The sequence below is a fragment of the Leptosomus discolor genome, chromosome 1, assembly GCF_034619465.1.
Source record: "Leptosomus discolor isolate bLepDis1 chromosome 1, bLepDis1.hap2, whole genome shotgun sequence".
NCBI lineage: Eukaryota > Metazoa > Chordata > Aves > Leptosomiformes > Leptosomidae > Leptosomus > Leptosomus discolor.
The window spans coordinates 102963193-102976455 of NC_141391.1; the positions used below are offsets into that span (position 1 = coordinate 102963193).

The following is a 13263-nucleotide window of genomic DNA, read 5'->3' on the forward strand; positions in this document are numbered from 1 at the left end:
CCCATGGTCCTTAGCGATGAAGTACGAGTCACACCTTGCAGTGCAAAACACACTGAATTTTTGTGTTTGGTTTATTCATACCAAGTCCATACCATTGTAATAACTTTACAATTTTTCATCCGTTAAAAAAATATTTGATAGAAAGATTATGCCGCTAGGGAAATCTTGATGAAATACACACAATTTCTGATTTAAAAAAAATAAGTCAGATAACATCTTTCTTTACAAAATACGATTTTCTTTTACAAACTTTATACAATATGCCGTTTTGTTTAGCTTTTGCAATAAATAGTTCATCAAAGTTAAATTAACTAGCATTTTATATATATATATATTTACTTTTTAAATTAATGTCGTAATACCATCCTAGGTATTGCTACAACTTAACAGTGAGCCACTACAAACAGTGGCAAAAATTACATATCATTTAATTCCTCATTTATAGTCAAGTTTCTTGTACTTTAAATAATATGAGTGTGTCAAAAGTCTGCGTACACATCTTCGTATATGAATTTTTACTGTCTTAAGAAGGCAGCAGTAAGATGATAAACTCTACAGCCCATTTGCTTTCCTTTTGGTCCAAGTGAAGTATGAGGAGTGCATTTAGGCCTTTTCTGAAGCTGGTACTATTCTTGAATCAGAATCTTCTTGGTCAGAGTCCTGAAGGTGCTCTGCTGTCTTGCTGGCCTCATCCCCAGTCTCATTGTCGTGATTTTCGGATTCTTCTGAAATGACAGTTATCTTGTCATAAAAAAGATGCTCTTCTTGTGGGAGTGAAGAAGAAAACTGCAAACCGCTGGGAGGCTTGCTCAAAAACTGTGGAGGAAAGAAGAAATGAGAATTAGGCTGCACCAGCCATACCATCCTGTTTGCTTACAAACATGTTTTATATTGTTTTCCACACAGCAATTGGCTTTCTCAGTCCGCAGATGTCCCAGAGTGGTGACAACACAATAACCTCTCTGCTCGCTTAACATCCTGTGCAAGGCTTGGAAGCAAGTCAGAGGTGCCTTTATTTGCAAGAAGACACCCCAGGGGTTAGTGACTTCTTCAGAATATAAACTTTGTTAAAAGAATAACATACCTTGGTTTTGTTTGGAAGCAAAAAGTAAAAATGGCGATTGACTGTAGGTGAAGGAGTTCACAGGGAGATTTGTCAAACAGCTCCGAGATGTGAATTGTTCCTGCCATCTCAGAGAGCTGTCTGCTCAGCCATCAAATAGCGATGCTTCAGATGTCAACGTAAACCATAACCATTTAGTCAAGCAAAGGGGAGGGAGGGAGATCTGCGGGGCTATGCAGTTCAGTGAGAAAGATGACTTAATTTTAGTACTGAAATATCACAACTTACTCCCACTCCCTGTTCCATTGATAAGATGGAACCAGGCTCAAGAATCAACACGGACTTTGCAGGGTGTCATGACTGTGTTTTGAATGTCAACACAAGAGCAGCACACCTCCTCAGCACGGTAGCAACGTGTCAACTGCTCATTTTGGCAGCTGAAGAGGCAGTTCATTTTATTGGTAGTGGCTGGAGGAGTACAACTGCATTTTGTTCTTGTGACCTGACCCCCTGTCTCTTTAGTGCATTTTATGTAAGAAACAAGCTGCTCTACCAGGAGTCCTGTTCGCCGTAATCACAAAAATAAATACTTAAATAATAAAAATTACTTTTAGACCTTTTTTTCTAGCAAACTGTGATTTGAAATGTTCTGTCAGTAACCTGCAATCTCAAACGTTCATGTAGTGAAACCACTGCCTTTGATAAATGGCATTTTAGGTAAGCACGACTGACCTTTGATTACTGTGATTAACCACTATAACCCACTAGCACAAAATGAAAATTCTCCCTTTCTTGTGAGAAACCTGTGAGCAAACCGAAATTTGACCACATCCTGTATTGATCAGAGCAATGCTGCCTTGCCAACAGCGGAGCTCCGGGTTCAGCAAACTACTGTCTGCTGAGCATCTGCTCAAAGCACAGGTCGGTCACTAAGTCAGCTGCAAAGCCTCTGTCTGCTGAACTCTGAGTGAGTCAAAATGACAGACCCAGAGAGACGGCAGCAAACTCAGAAGAGTTTAGGTTGCTAACTGCAGTGTACCTAACACTCTGATCAGCCTTGTTTCTTGGAGGAGGTTCTGATGCAGCCTTTTTATGTTGCCATATGGATAACAGGGTCAGGGGTATGCCCCAACAGCAACGGCTAACATTCATTGCTCTCATTTTATCTCAAATTTTCAGACTTCACTACATTCTTTACTTAAGTTAAAACTCGTTATTATGTTTGCGAAAGAACTTTTTTTCAGGAGAACAAATGGGCAATTTTAAGTCTAAAATGACAGAACAGAGACATATCTCAGTTGTTTGCTATCCAAAAAGAGGAACTGAAGGTTAACACCTGTTATTCTCTCATTTTAAAATGAAAGAAAACATCCCGTTTCTAAGCCATATAAAGCTTCATATTACAAATTATGCAGCTGCTTTAGGAATAAAAGTCTATGCTGAATTTTTAAATTGTTCAGCTTTGAAATATTTTGGACCATTCTGTGCAAATCAGTTCAAAATGACAGCATTGTAGAGTTTATTATACATCAGTGTACTTCGAAAGGAAGTCTAATTTCACTGCTTCTTACTTATGTCTATGCGGCGCCACAGAACTTGATGAAAAAAACGAGGTAACATTCATGCAAAACTTATGACCTTATAATGCCAGAAATTAAATATTAAATGAACTAACTTCCAGTACCTTTCTCACACTGAAAAGTACCTTCCTTCACCAGCTTTTTCCAAAGTCCACGACTTCATCATTTAGGCTTACTTGAATGGCTTTTTATGTTTGGCAGAAGAGTGAGTTCTACCATCCACCACGACTACATAACGACGGATAACCAGCACTGCTCCTTACAGTCTAAAACCCCCTCAGAATAGTCTGCACTTTACAGATGGCTAACAACCAGGTGCAACTCAAAGAAAGCAAAATAAAAGAAGCTTTAAAGGTTTTGAGCCTTTGAAAGCACGTGGTTCTGCTGAAAAGGCCAATTTTCATTGTGTTAGGCAGAAAACAAACCTCTTTCAAGTGTTGTGGGAAAATATATGAAGGGCAGAAAACATGTTTGGTGAGTCGATATAGATACAAAAAGCAAAAGAAACAAACAGGAACAGATATTACAACGGCCAGCATTGATCCTATAAGAACTGTCACGATTACCCACACAGGAGTTATGCCTGCAAAAGACAAGGAAAAAAAAAATTAAAGCTGTGATTATTAATTTCTGATTATATTCTTTTCAAATAATCACTTTCTCTATAGAATTTACAAAAAGTCCAAACTATGATAAAATTGTAACTGCAAACATAAGTCTTTGTTTCCAGATGCAAAATACCTCTTAGCTCTTAAATTTTTAGTCTGAATAGGCTGAGGAAGTTCTCTCAATAAAATAAGCTTACAAGCCATCATATTTTGACATTTATAGTTACACATATGGGCGATTCTACACGCAATACTAGGCAAACAATCAAAGGAAAAAAGACTAACAGAACCACCCACAAGGTGATACCATGTAAAAAGCTATTGTACACCCTTTGGTGTTTCAGGAGCGCAGGAGTTGACACGTAACACTACTAGGGCATAGGCTTCCACTTTTCTCTTAAAGAAATCTGTAAAGACAGCAGCAAAGTAAAGACAGCAGGGGACAAAAGACTGTGAAATTCTAAACTACTGAGCCTTTAAAAAAATTATGTCATGCACAGGGATTTCACAACAGGCAATGGGAATGAAGATGTATCCATACATCACTGTATACATTTTAATTTAAGCCACCCTACGCTTGCTAAGCACTCTTCTAGCCACGAACTAAGAAGCAACACCGCCACCAAAACCCACCTGCAATTCAACTGTGGTAGGAAAAGTACAGGAGGAAACATTTTAGGAGGAAAACCACACGAGAAATAGGTTAGCCCAGTAGCTCCCCCAGGCTTCCCCCAGATAGCTCCCTTGTTAACTTGTGTCCCTGCCTCTGATTTCCACCCGTTATCTGAGGGTGTTAAGTTAGCTGAAATACACATTATGCCTGTATCTAGGACCCCATCCTTTCTTTTAACTAGGGACAGAAGCCCCCTGCTAAGACGACAGGGTCAGACCACGTGGTGGTTACTGCTGGACTCCCCAGCCAGCAGCTAAGGTGGCACGGCTGGAAAGGAAAGCGCCTTTGGTACTCTACTGCCTTCAAAATGAGAAGGAAAGTATCTAAACAAAATATTTGTTCGTATTATTGACTACTAACTGCTGTGTTTCACAGGGAAAGAGAATCACGGCCTAGCCTCGTGACAGACACTGGCAGGATCACCACAGACAAAGCGGACTGCAACACAGGGTCCAATCTCAGGTACAAACAGACAGAACAGAGGCTTTCACAGGATAGTGAATACAGCTGATGGTAAAAGAAATTCAGGCACAGGGTGATGAGTGAAGAGCCTGTGCTCCTTTTAACTCTGATTTTCAGAGTGTGAGGAATGCAGAGGCCTCTGCAGTGAAGTAAAGCATCAGGCCATCGTTGCCATATTGCTTGTAGTTTTCACTTCGTTTCTAACTCCTCCACTCCAAAAGTACACACCTATCAACCACCAAACAATACTAAAGTAACAAACACATCCATTTGTGGAAGGTTTACACGTTACACCGATTTTCATTTTGAAGGCTCTGCACATTTCCCAGTTCCCTGCAGCACGTGTCCCCTTGTGATGCACCAGGTATTACCATTGTGGGTTGTCTGCTCACAAAGCTCTCCGCTCAGCTCCCCTGTTTTGTTCCACTCAGGGATAACTGCTTGCACTTGAATACAATATATCGTCCACGGCTCCAACTGAGATAATATTTCAGAGCTATGTTTAGTATCTATGCGAGTTACCTAATAACAGAGCAGAATACAAAAAAAAAAAAAAATTGAAAACCATGAGTCCAGTGAATGGACTAGCTAAGGAATTCAAATGACATTTCGTAGGACAAATCCTAGCAGTTACAGCCGCAATGTGAACAAGGCTTTTAAAGGCAGGATGAAACGCCCTGCCTGTGTCACATAACTGATAACTCTACATTGATTTCAGCTACGGTTAGAGCGTGAGACCATTCACACCACTGACTCTCTGGCTGCTTCTGGCAGCATTAATGAAGTCTTAGGTTAAAGAGGCCTACAGAGATGGGATAAATGAGATCTGCACGCAGAGAGAAACAATTGCATAACCAAACGAGATCCACTAAGAGTGCTGTCGCAGGCAAACAATTTAATCTGAGACAGAGCAATTAGGATGGATGACCTAGACAAAAAAAGTAAACACAGAGAAAGAAAAAGGCTTGTGGAAGCTATCAGGTGCCTGACAGCCAGGTGCAACTTGCTGTTTGGAGGCACAATAGGTTACATCCCTGTAACTACACAGTCCCTGCAGAGTATAGGAATCCCTACATCATGCCCCATTACACAGTAACAGAGTAACTTTCTCAGGGGTGAGAAGACTCTACAGCTGGGTTTCAACATTTTGGCCGAGCATCCACTTCAAAAAACAACCCATGAAGTCACATAGTCCATGCCTTTCGAGCCTCTGATCCCTGTGAAATTTCCCAGACTTCTGCTCTGAAGTGCCACAAGCACAGATTCTACCTGAGGTTCACGCTTTCTCTGGTAATCCACCTAAGTTTGCATCCCATATGCAGCAACATATGCAGCAACATCTTTTTCATGTTTGAAACATTCATTTCTTGCAGTCTGGGAATTGAAAACCAGCCTGTTTTTTGGGAAACGATGGTCCCTCTTTTTCTGGAATTGAGTGCCAAAGTATTTTGCAGGCTAACAAATACAAATCAGAATTATATGTAGTGAAGTCCTATTAGACGAAAATTGTACTGATGTACAAAGCACTAATTATACAGTGACTGGTATCTTCCGGTAAAGGGCTTCCTTTTTTCCTGTAATAGAACTCATGACCCTACAATTATTATAGTATTTGTGATTGTTCTCCATGCAATTTGTATAGAGCAGTCTTTTGAGCTGAGTAACACATCTGTCTGTGGAAGAGGCTGTCCATGAGAGGAAGAAAGGGAATAACAAATGATAGAAACTGAAGCGGTGAAGGTGACCACAGTTAATATAAGGCCTCGTCCATGGTGGTACTGAAAGCCCAAAGTCCCACGAAGAGCACAAATACTTGAATGACATGAGATTTGAATCCAAGTCAGCTTGTCGCCATGATCACAGATACTGCTGATGTCGCAGCTTCTAAGGTTACCCTTGCTTGTACGTGTGAAACACAGAGATGTGGTGGGGAAGACCGCATCGCAAATAAACACATCACTAAACTGAGAGAATAAACTCCCATAATGTGGCAGTTATTTTTAACTATGGAAAGGGCAAATGATATCCGTGCTACTGTTTAACTACACAGCTATCTGCCATCTGCTCTGAATAGCAGTTGTCGTGACTAGACTTCATTACACTGTAATTAGTAGAGATACATTTTCACTTCAGCACTGTTAGCTTTCAGAACTCCATCAGTATGGTATTTTACCAAAAAAAGCATGGACCAAAGTCATGGAGTCACAACACCCCAGAAGCAGAGGTTACCTCTGTATTGCTGCCTTCCTTCCAGTACAGTATTCTGTAATTCCACGAGCCGTAGTATTGCTTTAGAGGCCACTTGTCATGTTCAGCAAAAGGGCCTATGAAATCCACATGCAGGGACCCAGACTCTGACTTCACTTTTACATCAGGTGGCCCAATGACTGCTATATATTGGAATTGTGGAAGAGAAGAAAGAACGGAATTAATTCTTTGTTTGCAATTTGACATTTTTATACAACTCATGACAATTTATGTTTTAAATAATTTTATCTATTAGAAGAAAGTAATTTCCTTTCATGGGTCAGGCATAAATAAATCCTTTCCTTATACAACTGGTCTGGAAAGGGATTTATTTTTGCAGTTAAATAACAGATACTATTGCAGACTACAGTTCCCACACATCAAATTAACTCAGTTCTCTTTTGCCAGCTGTGGTGAGGAGAGGAATGACTATTTCTAGAAGTTACCACTCACTTCTCTTTCTGGGCCAAGCTGTCGCAACATCTGTCTTTTCTGAGTAGACCCTCTAGTAAAGTGTTTTAATGTTTCTTTCATTGTGATCATTTAGAAAACCTGAAACATTTGAATTATTTCTGCATGTCTTACCAATCGTGCTCCTTAGACTGAACATTATATTCTCACATTTGGTAAATGGCTTGTCCTTATGATATTTTTGTGACACTACCTACATTATTTCATGAGTATTTGGTTATCAACTACGCTGTGTCAGCAGTGAGCTCTCCATTAAAGTCTCCTGCAATCCCAGCAAACAACTCTGCCTCAGCTACCTCTGCTAAAATTCTGCCTGGTTACAGTCACGCTATAAAGTGTTTAAGAGAGAAAAAGCTCAATGTACAGGCAATTTGGCATTCCTCTAGAAATATGTACTTCTATAATTAAAAATTAAAAAACCTCTGCTTGCTGGACCGTACATTCATGTAATGGTCATGAGTATGTTGCTGGACGTAACAGAAAATAATGTGAGGAGGGCCTTGGTTACTCTGGTTTTCTTGGGCTATTCCTACAATACAGGGTGGATGTTTTAAAAAAGCAGTAGCAGAAATAATAACACAGAAAGGAATATCAGTTATTTTTATCGTGATGCCCTGCTCAGATCAGCTATGACAACATTAAAAATCCTCAGTTCCTCCTCAGAGATTTGGCCACTTGGCCAGTGCTACCAGGTAGTTTTACATCCAGATTTTCCCATTCAGGCATAAGCTGCCTGTCCAAGGCCAAGCCTGCTCTGAAGGCTGTATGCTCTTTCAAATATATGACAAACTACAACTCTGTTAATGATTTACAAGTTTGCTCTCTGCTCTGAGAATCCATACATACTCTTTGTATTACATTTTCTTTTGGCTATGATTTACACTTGCGACATTGTATTTTTTTTTTTTTCCATGCTGTTTCTGCTCTAGGCAGATTAAATTATATCAACATTACGCTTTTGGAGAGATAGCCAATAAAAACATTTTGAAAACCAAGGCTGTAAACTGTAAAATTACACGCTGCAATCCAAGGAACAGAATGATAAAATTCAAGCAAATGGAGGCAGAACAAGAAAAAAAAGGATTTAAAAAAGTTTTTCTCAAAGATCAAGTATGACAGAAGCTTCCTCCATGGTTTTGTATTAACAGCAGTGAGGAGAGAAAAGCCTGGGTTAACATTAACCATACAATCTAAACCAGTTTGATTTTTGCTTATGAGTGGCATATATGTAAGAATGTACAAAACAAAGGACGCTCATTGGCAAAAACCACTCTCCCATTCCCAAGCTCAGGTGACAGCAGCATGATTAACCTCTCTGATGTGCACTCTAATGCAAGGCAATGTCTAAATCACCTCTCACAAAACACTGTAAATCTTCACTAAGAGAACAGCAATATTGTGCAATTAAGATTTCTTGACTAAAAATTAATCTTTCTCTGTGAAATTCTTTCTTTTTTCTAATTAAAAAAATAAAAAGAAAGCTTTTTGCCTGACATAGCAACGAAGAAGAAAGTAATCGAACTTATTTAGAGATACAGAAAGTCTGAATCCTTGAAGAAAAGCTCTCCCTGGCTAAAAAAATATAAATGATCCTTATTTCAAGGGAAAAAGAAATATTTTTTGAAACCATCCTCAAAAGATGTTTCAAATACTAACGTCTAGCTACAACAGTGAAGCTATTGTGCTTTCTGACAGCAACTTCTGCCTTCAAAAAATTAAAGTGTTACAACTAAGATTTTATAGTTCAACATAATTAAATTTAAAAACGATCTGCACTCTGTAGCTCTTCTTACGGAGCCAAGTTGTAAAAGCACATTCATAGCAGACAACATTTTTTACGGAGGATTAGAAAAAGGCTTACTATCATCCATCGGCTTGAATCTGACGGTCACCCAGTCTGAATGGTCATTTTCTGCCTCCGCTCTGACCTGTAAAATGTAGTCTCCGTATGCAGACAGAGAAGAGACATTGCACTCTGTGAGCCTCAGGTTTGTGCTCACATTTTCATACGTGTTTCCAGGGAAATTGATGCTGTATGGAAGAGAAACAACATGTATACGATGTGTAAATTATAACTGGCTAAATGTCAGTTTATTTTCATTCCTCTCAATTCAACTGGAACAAGTGGAGTATCTGTTCATTAATACAGCCAGTTATGACTCATGAACAAGAAAAATTAGATCCAGCGTATAAGATACATCATTACTGGCGTGTACACACACATTAAGTATTTTATATGTGTCTATAAAGCCGTGATGAAGTTAGAGATTAAAATGATGATATGGTAAAGAGATGCCCTTTTCTTGACAGTGGTTACAAAACTTCATGCAACAGACAGTAGTCATCTGACAAGTCTGCAAACATGAGACTATGTATATATTGCTATGCACGGCTTTGCTATCTAACTTGGACTTTGTTCGGAACTGTCTTTAAGATATGCATATGAGGAAAAATCAGAGAAAAAGGGGCCTGAGAACTGACTGGGAACCATTTAATATATGATATCCTTTCTGGTTTGCATCAAAAGCCCACCTAGGAATGTAGAGATCAACGGGTAATCGCTACCAGAACCCAGAAAAATCTTTCGACTACGATGGTCCGTACCCTTCGTTTGGGGATTTCTCCCCAGCAGGCACCTGCCTGTGGGTGCCATCATCTCCGCTTTACACCCTGCCCTGTCTCAGCCAAAGGATCCAACCTCCAGCAGGACCGCGAGACCTCTGGCCCAACGCGTGGTTTCCTTGTCAAGCACGGAGGCGGGCAGGGAGCCCACCGCTGGGCTGGGGAAGCGCCTTCCTTCCTCGGTACAGCCGCGCAGACCACTTTTCCCAACAGGAAAGACCGACTCGGTCGGCGATAGCAGTGAAACCAAATCAAAGCTAAATCAACCCACCGAAACCGACAAATGGAGATCTCAGAAAACGTGTCCTAAGTTTAAGGCACTGAACGGACGAGCCACCAGCCTGCAGTTCATGGAGCATTTCCACTAAAGGCGCAGGTAAGCTGGCTGCACTGGTGGCAGAGCACAAAATGCTGCTGGAGTGAAAGACCAGGTTAAGGTCCTAATGCTCAGCAGGACTAAGTCTCTCGAACCACAGGTAACAGCTACAAATAGAGAAAAAACACGCACAGAGCTAATAACAGACAACTTTAAAATGTGTTTCTGGTTCCAAAAAAAAGTACGTACAAAGCTGCCTCGGGTCTGAAACGTGAAGAAAATGTCTCTGCCCTGTTATTTAGTTCAGAAGATAAGCTAAAAGAAAGAGTCAGCTACTGATCTTCCTACAAAAAAGGAAACAAATGACAAACACACGCAGCTGTAAAATGTGAATTACAGAACGCACAACTCCCCCAGACTTACCTCTTAGATTGGACAGTGTAACTCACGTTCCCTTTGTGAAACCTAGGGGCATCCCACTGTAAGACGCTATGAAGATTAACTGAAATTATTCTCACGTTTTGGGGTTTTGGCACTATTCCAGATACTGCGGGAGCAATCAAAAACAAACATTTCAGTCTGTGTTCCTCCAGCAACTTCTCAGTCATCCGAAACTTAGACACAGCCTTCCCTTTCTTCCTTGTCACAGACACTTTTTTAAAAACAGACCTTAATATAATTCATCTAATTCCTAACGCCTATCATCCCTTCTGAGCTTATGCAACAAAAACAAATTAGCCAGCATGATTTCCAGTAAGTACAGTCTTTATGATATCATCATTTATTATGCATGACTGACTTGTTACTGCCTATTACTGCCTTGTTACTGCCTTATACTGCCTTCACGTTTCAGGCCCATCAGGCTGCACGCACGAACTCTCACTGAGATTGTCAAACCCAAATTTTTCTAAGTAGTGCTCCTGTAGCACTACGGAAATAACGTGGGCCTGTGGATTGATTTGCTGTTTGTTTGTTGTTGTTTTTTTTTTTTTTTTTCCTGAAGAGGAACATGAACAGTCTTTCTACACAGACCTTGGTATAAGATTGAAATAATTTTTAAAAAAATCCACCATAAGCATGTTTATATCATTGCTGCATGGATTAGCATTGCCATTTAAAATGCCTTACTCATTAAGCCACCCTTCTGAAACACAGAGATAAATAAGAAGTACCTTCGAAGGCAAGACAGCTATTAAACATACCATACAGATAAACATATCATTAATTGGCACTATTCACAAGTGACAAAAACACAATTGTTTTGCTTTATTGAAACCGAATAAAAGGAACCCTAAAGTAGTATAGAGAAACAGACCATTACTATTAAGATTTAATTATTTTAAAATAATTGTTGGTATTGAAACTAAAACAGAAAAGATTTTGGCCCATTATTGCGACACAAGCGATCAGTGCAAAGAAACCCTGTTAGATCAGATCAGTGCTTAAATATCACAGGAGTGAAACTTAATGACATACATTCTAAGATAAATAACCTATTTTATGTGTCTATAGTTGATGCACGATAAATGAAATTAATGTGTCGGTTATCCACCTTTAGCAGACAACAGTTTTAAATCTAAACCCTGCTCAAACAAAAACTATTTCACCGACTCAATTCCTACAATTGAGTTACCCTCGCACCCATCAGAGGCACTTCACATCACACAAGCAGAAGTTGCTTGCTGCCCTGCACCCAGACCTCCTTGAGAGATGCCGTCCCTGGGTGTATGAGCCCTCACCGGTACCCACTGGTACCCACCTGGGGCACTGGTCGTCAGAGATCTCTGCCCGCGCACACGTGCTGCCCCTTCAAGGGCGCCTCTGACCTCCTGCTCCCACACCTTCTCCTACCTGCAAAATCCCAGGTGAGTCGAACACTAAGGACAGAATCATGGAGTCTTAGGGTTGGAACAGACCTCTACGGTAGATCATCAAGTCCAACCGTCAGCCCAACACCACCGTGCCCACTAGACCATGTCCCGAAGTGCCCACATCTACACGTTTTTTGAACACCCCCAGGGACGGTGACTCCACCACTTCCCTGGGCAGCCTGTTCCAGTGTTTGACCACTCTCAGCGAAGAAATTTTTCCTAATGTCCAATCTAAACCTCCCCTGGTGCCACTTGAGGCTGTTGCCTCTCGTCCTGTCCCTAGTTAAGGAAGATGGGTGCAGGTAAAAGACTGCAAAGACTCAGCCTGAACAACACAGCTGAAAAAAAATCTGGCTAGTATGAGGCATCTGATGTCTCCTCTCCCGCACGATGTGGTCCTCGCTACGAAGGGCCCTCCCTAGGGCGCTGCCCGCGCTTTGGGCAGCTCCCTCCGAAGGTTTGAGGTAGGCTTCTAAATTCCCAGCAGAAAGCACAGGTGCCTTTGAAGGCTCGCTTCCCTGACAGCGCTTTCCACATGAAAAGCCTCCAGGGAAGGTTTTTTATTCAGGGCTGTGGACCCAAAGAGATGAGAAAATCCTTCCGTGGCTCTGTGCCTTGTCAAGGCCAGGTTTGTGCGCAGCGCGCCCCGCGGCCTCAGGGCCGGCCTGCCGCGGGGAACGTAAGGCCCGGGACACCTGCGGCGGCGGTGGGTGCTCCCGGCGCTCCTGCCGTGCCGGGGGCACCACGGGCTCCCCCGGGGAAGGTTGTGCCGGGCGCTGCTGGCACCGCTCCACCCGCGCTGCCCGGCAGAGCGCCGTTTCCCTCCCACACGCGGGTTTCACCAACGGGACAAAGTTCCCGTTTCTCGGCACGCATACAGCCCTCCGGCAGAAAAAAAAAGCCCCTGGGCGGCGGGAGCTGGGCCCCCGCCAGCGGAGCAGCCCGCCGCGCCTCCAGCCCAGGCCCCCTGCGGCTCCCCACACCCGGCCGGCTGCTCGCTCGCTCTCGGTGCCGCTCGGCTCGTCCCGACACCGGCGCCCCCCCCCCCCCCCCCCCCCCCCCCTTCCCCTTCCCCGCCAGCTCCTTGCGGCTCCCGGCACCGACGGCCACCGGGCTCTCGGGACAGCGCGGCCCCGGAGAACGAAGCCGGCCGCCCCTAGCGACTCTTGTTCCCGCCGCCACCCCCCGGCGAGGCGGCGATCGGGACGACGATCCCTCCTCGCCCGGGCGTGCCGGGCCGCCCCCCCGCCCCAGACTCACCGCAGAGCAGGAGGCAGCTGCAGAGGGAGCCCCGGAGGGCGGCGGCCATGGCAGCTCCCGGTGCGGGCCTCCCTCAGCGGCGGAGGTGCC

At 42.7% G+C, this 13263-nt stretch overlaps 1 protein-coding gene across 1 annotated transcript; it reads right to left on the minus strand.

Annotated features, from left to right (window-relative positions):
- Positions 1 to 324: 324 nt before the first annotated feature.
- Positions 325 to 13222, minus strand: IL10RB (interleukin 10 receptor subunit beta). The gene is made up of 7 exons (XM_086461637.1): positions 13174 to 13222; positions 10466 to 10589; positions 8966 to 9135; positions 6616 to 6776; positions 4758 to 4908; positions 3069 to 3226; positions 325 to 816 (listed from the first exon to the last, which is right to left on the minus strand). The coding sequence occupies exons 1-7, from the start codon at positions 13220 to 13222 to the stop codon at positions 604 to 606; spliced, it is 1026 nt and encodes a 341-aa protein (XP_086317763.1). The 3' UTR covers positions 325 to 603.
- Positions 13223 to 13263: the final 41 nt, after the last annotated feature.

What these genes read in the sequence shown, in the direction of transcription:
- IL10RB (XM_086461637.1), bottom strand. Translation starts at nt 13,222, where the DNA reads ATGGCCGCCGCCCTCCGGGGCTCCCTCTGCAGCTGCCTCCTGCTCTGC. An exon ending in TACACTGTCCAATCTAAGAG is followed by an intron (nt 9,136 to 10,465) that starts GTAAGTCTGGGG and finishes TCTTCCATACAG; the next exon opens with CATCAATTTCCCTGGAAACA. An exon ending in AGGAAGGCAGCAATACAGAG is followed by an intron (nt 4,909 to 6,615) that starts GTAACCTCTGCT and finishes CTCTGTTATTAG; the next exon opens with GTAACTCGCATAGATACTAA.